The sequence below is a fragment of the Ochotona curzoniae genome, unplaced genomic scaffold (assembly GCF_017591425.1).
Source record: "Ochotona curzoniae isolate NIBS_2020 unplaced genomic scaffold, NIBS_Ocur_1.0 contig_883, whole genome shotgun sequence".
NCBI lineage: Eukaryota > Metazoa > Chordata > Mammalia > Lagomorpha > Ochotonidae > Ochotona > Ochotona curzoniae.
In genome coordinates, this window is record NW_024466599.1 from 26,187,221 (window position 1) to 26,200,943 (window position 13,723).

The following is a 13,723-nucleotide window of genomic DNA, read 5'->3' on the forward strand; positions in this document are numbered from 1 at the left end:
ATGGCTGCGATCTCCAGCCCCGGGGCGGTGCGTGGCGACCCGTGGAGCTCGGCATGAGCGTCCTGGTGAGGTCCCGCGTGGGCTCGCTGGGCGCCGCGGCGCGCGCGGGTAAGGCTCGGGGCCCTGCACCCGGGGGACTCTGGGGCCGGTGTGGGGAGGCTGTGGGCTGCGTGGTGGCTGGGCGTCCCCTGTGGGGTGCTTGGAGAGCGCGCCTGGGCATGCCGAGGTTCGCGGAGGACCCGTTGGATCTGTGTCCGTTCCAGTCATCCCCTGCCTTTGGAGAGGACAGTGCTTCAGCTCCGGGAATGAGCCGGCAGAACGCAGCCCGGCGACGCCGTTGCTGCGGCACCTTGTGTATAAGATCAAATCCACCGGCCCCATCACCGTGGCCGAGTACATGAAGGAGGTGTTGACCAACCCAGCCAAGGTAGGTATGGCGTGGGCAGGAGGGTCGCAGGGGGTCGTTGGTCAGTCGGTCAGGGCTGGGTCAGGTGAGAATGATGGCGAGGTGAGGCCTGTGGAGGGAGGAGCGCTGTCCCTGTTAGTATTTGGAAGCGTATTCTGGGTATTAAGCGTAATAAGGCTCGAGGTCGCTGGTGTTTCTAGGCTAAAGCCGCCGCACGGGTTTCTGACCCGCATGCCCAACAGTGACTGTCTCCCCTTTTGCTGAGAGGAGATGAGGACATGCGCAACTCCGGCCTTGGTGTGAGCTAGCAAATGCGGTGACAGGCGGGTGATGTGGTTTGTTGTTGCATTACTGCTGCAAGGTGGGAGAAAGGCGAATTCCAGGCTGCTTCCGAACTGGTTGGCTTGAGGGCTTGGCCGGGTGATGCTGTTGTGTTCAGTGATGTTGAGACTGACACAGGATGAAGATGATAGGGCTCATGGACTGGGATGGAAAAAAAGTATGCCTTTTATTTGTTTGTCGATGCTGAAAGTCAGCATTTCTTAGGAACACAGGCAGCAACCCGTAGCATCAGCAACACCTGTGACTTTGTTGTCGGTGAAAACTGTTGCTTAGTGTCATAATAGAGTGTTCTCCCAGGCCCCTCAAGGCATTGTTTTCATCCCTGCTCCAGAAACTTTGGTAGTATACTTGTGAAGAAGTGCATATGTTATTATATAACATGACTTTTAAACAGTCGGTAAGTATTTTCCAGTTGATTTCTGTTGTTATTCTGTATGTTTTAAATACTTATTTGAAAGGCATAGTTTAAAGAGGAGACTCTTCCTCGTGCTGGTTCACTCCTCAAATGGCTCCAATGGCCAAGGCTGGCCCAGGCTCGGTCCCAAATGAGTGGCAGGGGCCCAAGCACTTGGGCCGTCTGCTGCTGCTGTCTCTGGCGCATTTTCAGGGAACAAGATTGGAAGTGAACAGTCAGGTCTTTGAACTAATACTCCCCTATAAGATGCTGGCACCACAGGCTGAGGCTTAGCCTACTATGCCACAATGCCAATCACTGTTCTTTGTGTTTTAAGTTCTGTGCAGCTAAAAACATATGGGTTCTACTGTGTCACTAAGCTAACACAGTGGCCCATGCCCTCAAATAGGTCACTATTTAGACATTCCTGAAATGCCTGCATATGAAGGAAGGGTGGAGAACTGGAAGGGGGAGATGTGTGCAGTGGGAAAAAATACTTTCTGGATAGAAGTGCTATGATTTGTTTTTACTGCTGAGGGAAGCGTCAGTAGAACCTGAGGGCTGCTCTTAAAAAGGCTAATTAATTTGAAAATTACTTGGTTTTCTCTTTTTCCTCAGGGATATTATGTGCACCGCGACATGCTAGGAGAAAAAGGCGATTTTGTTACTTCACCTGAAATAAGTCAGATCTTTGGGGAGGTAATATCCAATATAAATTATGAAAGAAACTCATACCATAAATATTTGGGGGCAGATCGGGTTGTATTATTCTGTAACTTATCTTATGAGATATTTTGATTCATTGGAGTTTGAATTTTTCATCTCTGCAGAGGATGGGGCTGTAGCACAAGGCAGAGGGTAGGATGGGCACTGGGCAAAGGCTGTGGAGAGATAGGGGAGGCGAAGTGAGGGGACAGAAGTAAAGAGACAGGGAAAGAGAAAAGCGGAAGCAATCTGAGAGCGGGCGGCTGCAGAGAGCAGAGACGAAGGGCCCTGAATAGTGAAATCAAGATCAATCTCAAAGCCCGAGCAGTGAGTTCACTGCCATTACACTAGAAGTCTTTAAAAAACACAACTAATATTTCCTACCGGAATAGGGGGTACACAAGCAACAGTAGAAGCCAGGTATTCAAAAAACCTAATTCTACCTAAGAATTATGTAATTATTTAAATCAGATGAATATGAAGAAAGGGGATAGTCACATTTCATATGCATGTATGCTTTCAAGTGCTGTTATCCTTCCATACGTGGTGTCCTCTCGTGGGTCCTAGCACTTGTATAGCCCTTGGTTAAGCTTTTCATGGTCTGTATGGCCACATGATCCCCACGGATGCCAACGTGCGTATCCAAGTATATACATATTAAATAACATAGGTGTGGTTGTTTGTAAATTCGTTTTGCGTGATGCACATATTTATGCAGAATCTTATTTTGTGATATACTTCTATTTTGATGTGTTTTCTTTTCCCTCTTGTCACAGCTACTGGGGATATGGTTCATCAGTGAGTGGATGGCCACTGGAAAAAGTACAGCTTTCCAGCTGGTGGAGCTGGGCCCTGGGAGGGGAACCCTCGTGGGAGATGTTTTGAGGGTAAGTAGTAATAATAATAGCTTGTCTTCAAGCCCAGTGTGTATTGTATTAGTCAATTTTTGGTCACTATAGCAAAATACCTATGGCAACTGATTTTGCAAAGAGAAGATTATTTGGCTCATAAATTCAGAGATGGAAGCTCAGGATTGAGCGGCCCCTTTGGTGGGGTGTCAGCTGAGGGGCCCGGGAAGGTAATTGCAAATCCATCCTGCAGGGCGGGCCCTTCAGTGAGCCAGGAAGCAGGGTGACTGGGCTCAGGCTTCGAGACCAGGCCCCAGTCAACTACCCTCACAGGAGAGGCCCCCACGTGGGCCCCATCTCACAGAGCTCCACCATCTTCCAGCAGCTGCACCTAGCGTCACAAGTCTTCAACACCAGGTAGGCTGCTGGGGAACCAAAATGATAGCCCAGTGATGGCAGGCTTGAGTGTTAGAATTCTCAGTCTGCAGACTTAATTGACTCCCTTGGCTTCACACCCTACCTCCTTAACCTCAGACTTTTCGGCTTGGCAGGGACCCCAAGTCCAGGAAGGATCACTTGCCATCTTCCAGAATACCCATTAGCAGGAAGTGGGAATCAAAGTATGTCTAGTGGCATCTGAACTTCTCTACCCAGTACCCTAAGGAATTGAGGCGTTTTTGAAAGAATTTGTATAAAACTGGTAATTAAGAGTTCTGATTACATTATAATTGAGGAAACAAATGGAATCCCTGATATAAATTTCCAATTTCTTTAAATTGGTAAAGCCACTTGAGTATATTTAGTAAGAATTCTCAAATAATATTTGCTTGCTTAAAGGACTTTAAAAGTCAAGTTCACAGGGGCTGGTACTATGGCCTAGCAGGCAAAGACGCTGCTAGCAGCACTGGTATCCTGTATGGCCACTGGTTCATGTCCCAGTTGTTTCACTTCCAATCCAGCTCCCTGTTAATGTGCCTGGGAAAGCAACAGGATAGCCCAGGGATTTAGGCCCTTGTGCCTGTGGGGGGAGACCTGAAGCAAGATCCCGGATTCAGGCTGGCCAAACCCCACCACTGGGTTGTTAGGGAAGAACCATTGGATAGAAGATGTCTCTCTTTCTCCTTCCCCTCTCTCTGTAACTCTGCCTTTCAAATGAATAAGTAAGTCTTTAAAAAAATCAAGTCCACAGTCATTAAAATGTGTGAAGAATGAACAATGGGAATTAAATTCAGGTGATGAATAATGTGGATGTACTTTATGTTTTTGCTCTTTAAATTTTTGTCATTAAATATTGACAAAGTGCTATTTTGTCCTCTGTATATTATAACAGCAAAAAAATGTATAGTTAAGGAAATTTGGAAATATGATAGTGTCTTATAGCTATAACTGTTATTACATAATTTATCATTAGGAAGCCAAGTTGTACACCTTTCATTTGTTATATAAATTATGCTTGAACTTTAGTAGGCTGTGATTCTTATCAGCTTCTGCAAAGCAAGAGAGGTGAAGGAACAAATCTTACTTGCATCAAGACCCTGATATTTACCAAATGTTACCAAATTGTTTAGTTAATGATTAGGAAACGTAAAATCTGCTTGCCAGTGTATTTTACCAGGCTTTTGTTTGTTTTCCTTCAGGTGTTCAGTCAGCTTGGATCTGTGCTGAAAAACTGTGACATATCCATACATCTGGTGGAGGTGAGCCAAAAATTAAGTGAGATTCAAGCACTGACACTGACTGGAGAGAAGGCCCCGTTAGAGCGCAGTGCTGACTCCCCAGTGTACATGAAAGGGCTTTCTAAGTCCGGGATTCCAATTTCCTGGTACCGAAACCTGCAAGATGTGCCAAAAGGTAATTATGTCGGTTAGTGGAAGAATTAGAACAACAACCCCAAGCAGTAGTGATAGGTGGCCATACTCTTTTTGCATCAGCTATATTGATTTAGAGTTATTGTTGCCAAGTCCCTTATTGGGGGACATACATATTTTTCTCCCCTAGAAAATAGCATTGTAGTTGAGGAGTATCCTGCCCGACTTGCAGGAGCAGCGTGTTCCATGTGGCTGGCCGCTGTGCTTGCAGTATCTGCTGGGGCTGAGGCAGTCCTGATGATGAGGCGGCTCAGGGTAGCAGGGGCTGAAGGCAGCGGTGTTGGCCGACAGGTGTAGTGTATGTATTTAGTCATTGGCAGTCCTTCAAGGCAAGCAGGAATGGTGATAAAACCCCTGCCCCGTTGGGCATCTCATGTGAACGATCCTGGTTGAGACTTACAGTACAGACATGATCTGGGGCAGGCACCTTCAAGCCACTCCTGGCCTCAGCCTTCTGCAATGATTTTATGATAATTTTATGAGGTTCTCTTGCAGCTAACAAATTTGAGTTCTGATTTCTTTCAGAGCTAGCACCAAATAAAAGATTTAACTACTAGGCAGGTATCTCAGTTCTCTGCTACACAAAGACTGAGAATAATGATAGCTCCACCACCATGTGCTCAACACAGTAACTTTATCACAAATGGGACACGTCAGTGGCATTGATGGTTATGGCAGCACCACGGAGTGCAGTGCTGGGCCAGCTAGGTGTTTGATTTTTTATAGTTTAAGAGAATTAATTGCCTTAAGATGCTGAAACATTTATACCTTTTGTCTTTTCAAATAGGGTTCAGCTTTTATCTTGCACATGAGTTCTTCGATGTTCTTCCTGTGCATAAGTTTCAGGTATGGATGGAGAAAAACCTCATTTTTTTTTTTTTTATCAATTAACAAAAGGCCTTGAGTTGCAAGAATGAATATGTACTTATACATTCTGTGATCATTGCTTGTTGAGGTTATTTTTGACTTTTATTTGATTAATATGAACAGTTGGGGGGGAAATGATGTATTAATTCTTTAGGGCCAGTTGTTGAGAATAAAAAAACTTGAGGCACGTACCCACACACATGCCTGTCCCCCATGTGCGGATTCACTGCACGGGCCTGTAGTGGCCAAAGCTGAACGCTGGGAATTCATTCTAAGTCTCCTGCGTGGGTGTCAGGGAGCCCATTGCTTGGAACATCACGTCTTGCCAGGGTCTGCCGTAGCAGGAAGGCGGAACAGGAGCCAGAGCCGGGAGTTGAACACTGGAGCCAGCCCAGTGTTCCAGGGTGGGAGGCTGACGCCTCTACTGCCTGGCTAGATGCCCACTCTGATCATTAAGAAGTATCAATTCTTCCGGCAGGTGATGGGAGATTGTAAGATGCCAAAGGGCTATAAGGGCAGTGAAGGACTTATTTTAGCAAACATTGAAGAAATAAAATTTTTCTCATTTATGTGAGGAACTTTGTTTTGTGTCTCTTAGAAAACACCCCAAGGATGGCGAGAAGTGCTCATCGATATCGACCCACAAGAGTCTGATAAACTGAGGTTCGTTTTGGCGCCCTGTGCCACCGCGGCAGAAGCCTTCATACACGTAGGAATACGGTTTCTTTTTCCTCTATGTGCTTTATTGCTAACGATCCCCCAAGTCTTCCTTTCTCAGTTAGGGTTGTCGAGTTCCCTCGCAGGCGGTGTTGCTAGCAGTATGTGAGTAGTTTGTGCTGATGAAGTGCAGAGGCTCTCGAGGCAAAAAAAAAAAGAAGAAAAAAATGGGTCCCAGTCATTTCTTCAGTGTGTGGCCTTCGTGCGACATGTTAGAGGGAAAGTCAGTAACTTCACAGGATAAAAGTTAAGTGGCTTAACGCTATTTAATCCTGACAGACAATCTACAATAGGTGTGAGGAAGCAGAACCAGAAAAGGTAGGTAAGTTACCAGTAAGCAGTGGCAAAGAGGTGTGATGCAACTCTGAGGCCTCCGGCCCTGCACCTGTTAGATGAATCTGCCAGTTCACAGGGGTTAGAGGGACCAAGCGGCTCATGGAGGTTTTTGTAAGGAAGAAAAATTGTTTTCAGTCATCTTGGTTTTAATAAAATTTCACATATGCTAGTCAAGTGGATAACTGTTACTATTGTCATTTTACATTTTGAAGCAGTAAGCACTTCATATGAATTGTTACTTAATAGTTGAACAGATCAGCTAATAGGAATCTCAGGGATACTGGCACCAGTTTGTCAGCTGATTTTTCTAGTTATAGGGCCTGTTGCTGGGAGATTTTCTGTGCCAACAGAAGGATTCATAATATACTTAAAATATTTACTTGTTTTTATTGAAAGGTCAGATTTACAGAGAGGAGAGACACAGAGAAAAAATTTCTAAAAACTGTATTTAAATTTTTTTCTTTTATTTGAAAGGCAGAGGGAGATGGGAGACAGAATGTCCTCTGCTAGTTTACTCCAGATGTGACGCAGCTGGGGCTGGAACAGGCTGCAGCGGACAGACTCACTCCTGCCTCCTGCAGAACAGTTAGGACACTTACATAGGAAGCCGCTGGATGTGGTGTACGTGTGCCCTAAATGCCTGCAATGTTTGAAAGATTGATTTGAAAGGTAGAGTGACAGAGGGAGAGAATTTTCCAGCAGTTGGTTCACTTCTCAGATTGTTGCAATGGTCAAGGCTGAGCCGGCTGGAGCCAGCAATCAGGAATTCTGTGAGTCGCCCCTGTGGGTGGCAAGAACTCAGAAGGTAGTTGGGCCTTCATTCTCTTCCTTCCAGGCGCATTAGCGAGGCAGGTGGTGCCTAGAGCTGCGTTCTAGGCAGCAGCTTAACCTACTGCATCACAGGGCTAGCTGCTCTCAGCATCATTTGATAAACAAGTGTTATTCATTTACCTGAAAGCTTGGGTTACAGACAGGAGGCCTGGGCTGGGAGGGATACATCGCTGGTCCAATGGCTGCACAGGCAGGTCTGGCCAGGCTGAAGCCAGGATCCCAGGACATCATCTGACAGTTTCTAAGTGCCTGTTCTGTGCCAGGCACTGTTTTTGGCAGATAAAAATTTCTTTTCCATGTTTTTAATGAAGTGGCATGTTATTTGTAAGACTTGATATCATAAAATACTTGCACATAAATGAAATGGTAATGTTTGGGGGAACTTTGATGCTTGGTAAATAGTGTATCATTTTTATAAAAGAGATTAATGAAGTCTGGCAAACTTAGTGGATGGCATCAAATAACCTAGGAGTTGTATATCATAAAAAGGATTTCCTTGAATGTAGAGCATGTAATTATATTAAGAAGGAAGTTTATTATAACTAAGAAATGGTCATTGTAGACAGACTTGAAAGAATCCCTAAAGTGTGCTTCTGTGAAGTGTGTGCTTTGATCTGTCATCTGTCTTTTTACAGAGGGATGAAGTAAGGGATCATGTGGAAGTGTGTCCCGAGGCTGGTGTTGTTATTCAGGAACTTTCCCAACGCATCGCCGTGACTGGGGGTGCCGCGCTGATCGCTGATTACGGCCACGATGGAACAAAGACAGATACCTTCAGAGTACGTACCGCGGGGTGACACGGCTTGTAAGGACTGCATCACAAGTCCTTTAGAACAAAGGCAGAGGGACAGAAAGCTGGGGAGAGACAGGTCTTCCATGCTCTGGTTCACTCCCCAAGTGGCTGCGGCTGGGCCAGGCAGAAGCCAGCTCATCCAGGTCTCCCGTGGGAGTGGCAGAGTTCCATGTACTTACGTATCTTCTACTGCTCTTCCATGGACGAACAGTGAGACAGCTGGGACTTGAGCTGGCATTCAAATATAGGATGCTAGTGTAGCAGGCAGTGGCCTGACCTACTGTGCCGCAATGCTGGCCCCTTACTGCAGGCCTTCACCTCATCTCTGCCCTCTCCTATAATTAATACTAACCCCCTTAAATATCTTTAGTATTAATTATAAATATCAAATATTTAATATTAACCACCCTTAACTCTAGGTCTTCTTGCTAACTTTAATAGGCCCACTGGCTAAGTCTCAGTGAGCAGGGTCTGCATTGTTCACATCGCTCACAGGAGTAGGTACATTTTGGTAAGCATCAGAATACACAGGGAAAGATGTTTTTCAGTTCTTGAACTCTCCTGCCTTGTTTTAATAGCTTTTTCGGTACTTCTGTGCAGATTTAATCTAGCTATGGTAAACAGACTTTGAATTAGATTTTTGATACATGTTTTTTCCTTTTTGAAAATCAAATTTTAACAGATTCAGTGCTTTTCTTAGGTCAGTTGTAGATACGTGATTCTAGGAACATATATTGCCTTCTCTCCTCCCCCTTGTTTTCCTGTTAATATGTATTTTTACCTTTCCTAAACATAATTCTTAATGATATCTGAATATGATCAGTTTCATTTAGTGTACAGGTACTTAACTGTGTTTAACTACTTACTGTCTACATGTGGCTCTTAATGTCTGATTTTATTGTATCTAAAATCAAGCTGGAAGGATTCTGATTGAGCAGGTGTGGGTGGAATCTAGAAAGCCTTCCCTGGGAACTGAGCCGCAGAGTCGGCGGACCTGCCTTGAGAGAACACTGCCAGCGTTTGGGAACCTGAGTTTACCTGGAGAGATAATGGGCATCTCCACTCAGCACCAATCTTTATCGAACTGTCCAGGGCGTGCATTCCCAATCTGTCACTTCATATCAGACTTGCCCTTCCCGTCTCACACTGCATGGTGTGCGTGGTGTGCGTGGTGTCCGGAAGCCACACGGTTAAGCCTATTACCCTTTGTCGTAAGTAGTTGCCATGTACTAAGATGGTAGTGTTTGTATCATGTTGTTCATGATAGCCATAAATGGGTAAAAACTATTTCTTTATGTTTAAGGGATTTTGTGGACATAAACTTCACGATGTCTTAACTGCTCCTGGAACAGCAGACCTCACAGCTGACGTGGACTTCAGTTACTTACGCAGGGTGGCACAGCAACAAGTAGCCTCTCTCGGGCCAATAAAACAACAAACATTTTTAAAAAACATGGGCATTGATGTTCGGCTGAAGGTATTGGCTTATTTTTTGTCACTATTACTAATATTTTAATTTTGTAGCGTTTCAAAAAGTATTCTAAATGCTAAGTTCAGCTGGCACAGATGCTTTGGGTTTCAGCTTCCTGGTAGTGTGGGATTGGGCAGTTATTCGGATCAGAGGACAGCCTGGTGAGTCTCCAGGAGCTAGAATGCAAACTTCATGCAGTGTTCATGTTTACTGAGAAAACCACAGTCAAGCATGTGAAATTCACAGGGCTCTTCCAAGGACCCGGAGACCTTGGAGACCAGACCACTTAGAGTGTTTGTTACAAATGCAGACCAACAGTCCTGGGTCATTGGCCACCTGTTATTGCACAAACATCCATCCATGCTCCTTAAGTGACTGGAAATCACATGTTGGGTCCTGCTGCAGATAACTTGTGAATCTTTTCTAAGTATGTTTTTTTTTTTCAGATTCTTTTAGATAAATCCCACGAGTCATCAGTTAAGCAGCACTTACTTCAGGGGTACGATATGCTGATGAACCCTAAGAAGATGGGAGACAGATTCCACTTTTTTGCACTTCTGCCTCATCAGAGGGTGCATGGCGGAAGTCACCAGACGGAAGCTCGGCCACCAAAAGTCTCTGTGTCGCCGGTGGCTGGGTTTGCTGAACTTGCTTGGCATTGATACTGACCTGGCCTTTTATTCCCAGTCTGCCCAAGAAATCAAAATAAAAGGAACCCATTGCAGAGTCTGAAGGTAACATAAGTGCTATTTTATTTCTTCACTGTCAATAAAATAGCACATATTATCTATAGTAACAAATTATAGACGTTTCAGTCCAGCTGTTAAATCTGAAGAGTGGATTCTGACAGATCTCCGGGATTTAAAAGGTAAAAAGCAGATAGAGATTTCTAGTTAATATTCCTTTTTTGTTGAAGGAGGAAAGCTGCCTTTAAGTAAATACGGAGTAGTTTCATGCAAGCTAACATACTAGCAGGTAACAGCTGCTTTTCTGTGCTTTGATATGTATTTATGTACAGGAAGTAAGGCAGACACACCAGATAATCACTATTCTCTAATTGGGAAATGAGGGAAGAGTTGGTGTTTGCACTTTTTGTCTAACACATCTATTAATTTTACCAGTAAAAATTAAAGTTAGGGCTCAGCCACAGCATGGGAACCTAGCAGTTAAAGTCCTCGCCTTGAACGTGCCGGGATTCCATATGGATGCAGGTTCTAATCCGGCAGCTCCACTTCCCTTCCAACTCCCTGCTTGTGGCCTGGGAAAGCAGTCGAGGACGGCCAAAAGCCTTGGAACCCTGCACCCATGTGGGAGATCCTAGCTCCTGGCTTCGGATTGGCACAATTCTTGCCATTGCGCCCGCTTAGGGAGTGAAGTGGTTGGAAGATCTTCCTCTTTCTTCCTCTCTGTATATCTGACTTTGCAATAAAAATAAATAAATCTTAAAAAAAAAACAAGTAAAAATTAAATTTAAAAACTTACTAGTCACATTAAAAAAATTCCTGGGGGCCAGGAATTCAGAGCAGGTCTCCCATGTGGGTAGCAGAAAACCAGTTGTTTGACCTGTCACTGTGTCCTCAGGGTCTGCTTTACGGGAAGCTGGGACAAGGAGCCAGAGCCACGAATGAAACCCAGGTGTATTCCAGAATGGAACTATGGTGCCCAAACTGCTAGGCAAATGCTAGCCAGAGAAATAGTTTCTAAATTGAACTCATTTGCCCTTACTTTCTGATAACTAAAAGTAGTATTATTTCCATATTTTGTTTTTTTGTTTGTGTTTAATTAGACATATATTTACAGGGAGGGGCAGGTATTTGGCATAGCAGTTAGGAAGTTAGGACCACTTGGGATGCCACTCCCCCCTGTCAGAGTGTTTGGGATCTAGTCCCAGTTCCCCTACCTCCAGCTTCCTGCTACTGTGCATGGGGGAGGCAGCGGCTGATGGCTCCCGTCCTGCATGCCTGCCACGCCCCCAGCTACTGGGGAATGTATGGAGAATGAACTGGCAGGTAAGAGATCGCTTGACTGCCATCTACCAAAATAAAAAAAAATATTGGCAAAAAGCTTGAATTTCTATTTTAACTATATTGGAGATTTGTTCATAGAACAGTAATTGTTGCTTTTTATTGCTGCTTCTGCTTACCAGAACTGGCCTAGCATTCTGTGTCTCACTCTGAAGAATGACAGACACCTCATTTTCAGATGCTGCCCTGTTCTGGACTGTTGGTAGTCATAGCCCCCCTGCACCCCAGAAGTTTATTTATTTATTTTTTATTTATCTGAAAGGCAGAATTAGAGAAGAGAGAAGTAGAAGCAGATGGAGATAGACATAGAGAGATCTTTCATGTGCTTGTTCACTCCCCAAATGGCCATAATGACTGGGATAGGCTGGGTCAGTGTTAGGAGCTTGCCAAGCACTTGGGCCTTCTCTGCTCTCCCCTGGTGCGGTAAGCAGGGAGCTGGGTCGGCGTTGGGGCAGCCAGGACTTCCTTGAACTGGTGCCGCATGGATGCTGATGTTACAGTGCTGGATTTAGGCATCACACCACAGTGCTGGCTCCCTACTGACTGTTTCCATATTATGTCCTTGATAGGAAGAATTTCAGAAAGATGAAACGTTCATAGTTGGCCCCTCCCAAATTTGTAATGGTTTTAAAAATTGACAGGAAAGAGTCAGTGCCTTATTTCTTAGAACTTGCAAAATTACACTGGCAATTTAGAGTTGAGTATTTGGTTGTAGTTCCTGAAAAACATATAATTATCCCAAACTTTCATTCCCAGAAATGAGACTTCCAGATAATTACCCCAAAGTTAGTATAAAATTATAACAATAATTGTTTTTTATTTTTGATAGGTTAAAAAAAAACCAGTGTTCTTAAATATAGCATTAGTTCCATTTATAAATACTGTTTCAGAACAGTTCTGTTGCTAAGCCTTGGGGGGAAAACAGCTAAGATGTTCTCTGGATACTTCTTAGAGACATGCTCAGGTTTTCACATGTATGGTGATACACAAATACATTTTATTATCAAGCTTCTTTGAAGATATTTACAAAAAGTTGGTTGTAACAAAAAATATAAATGTACTAAACAGTGTCATTATAGACTACTTTGTACATTATCAAATGTTTTTAGCAAACAATTATTTCTTGTATAAACACAGTTTAACTTCAAGACAAAAGGTTACGCAGATTATACAGCATCCAGAGTCAATGGAGTCAGTGTTCAACTCCAAACTATCTGACAGTGCCTTTACACCATTTTTTAGAAAACTTCTTAGGTATTCAACAATAATAAAAAAAGAGTGCAATTAATTTCATGGCTTGTAGTTTGATTATCTAAGTATAGCTAATGAACATCATTCCAGTTAGCTTTCCCCTCTGTGGTAAGACCACAGTAGGCTGTCTATTAACTCAGAATTATTTCACTTTGGACACAGTGACATAAACTTACACTGTAGAAATTTGGAGAAGCTGTTCTCTACGACAGAGAAAATACATTTCCAAAATGTTTTCAGAATTATTTTGGTTTAATCTTTTCTATGAGAACAGGTTACCCACATGTATACAATGTCTGGGAATTACTTCTGCATAGACAATACAACATCATGGTTAGGAAGTGAAGAGGGAGTCGAGTCACACGGCCTGTGTTCAGATCTACACCGAGTGTCAGTCGCCTTACGTTTAGGGTAAGGTTCATAATGTGCTTATCACGTGGTGGTGGTTGTGTTGTACATGAAGATTTTAGAACACTGGGACACCGCATAACAAATGTTTGCCCCTGTTCTCTGCAGGACACTGTCAGAGCAGAGCAGCCCCGGCATCTCCAGAGGCCCTCACTCTCACCGTTACCTGTAATCACAGCCCATTCCTCTGCCCCCTAACTCGGTCTGCAGGGTCAGTTAGAATTTGTACATTGTTTAGCTGACTGAATAGAAATGTACCTGACCCTCATGGCCGTGTTGGAACAAAAGTAGAAACAAGAATTAAGATTTTTATTTTATATAGCAAAAGACTAAACACTCAGATTGCTGCTTCCCAGACCAATGTACTTATTAACACATGGAGCCAAGACTCATATCCAGATTTTCTGATGCATTTTTGCTTTTTGTATACTGGAGAAAGAAAAAACAATTATGACTACTGAG

At 43.9% G+C, this 13,723-nt stretch overlaps 1 protein-coding gene across 5 annotated transcripts; it reads left to right on the plus strand.

The window, feature by feature from the left end:
- The first annotated feature begins 21 nt into the window (after positions 1-21).
- On the plus strand, positions 22-10,546 carry NDUFAF7 (NADH:ubiquinone oxidoreductase complex assembly factor 7). 5 transcript variants are annotated; one of them, XM_040993085.1, is made up of 10 exons: positions 22-108; positions 264-427; positions 1,761-1,841; positions 2,624-2,734; positions 4,333-4,546; positions 5,351-5,409; positions 6,029-6,139; positions 7,950-8,093; positions 9,411-9,584; positions 10,025-10,546. In XM_040993085.1, exons 1-10 carry the CDS (start codon positions 54-56, stop codon positions 10,238-10,240), a joined length of 1,329 nt encoding a protein of 442 aa, XP_040849019.1. In that variant the 5' UTR covers positions 22-53; the 3' UTR covers positions 10,241-10,546. The 5 variants fall into 5 exon arrangements, with proteins under 5 accessions (XP_040849019.1, XP_040849020.1, XP_040849021.1 ...); XM_040993086.1 differs by having other exon boundaries at positions 10,148-10,546; XM_040993087.1 differs by lacking the exon at positions 5,351-5,409 and having other exon boundaries at positions 4,333-4,392.
- The last annotated feature ends 3,177 nt before the right edge of the window (positions 10,547-13,723 follow it).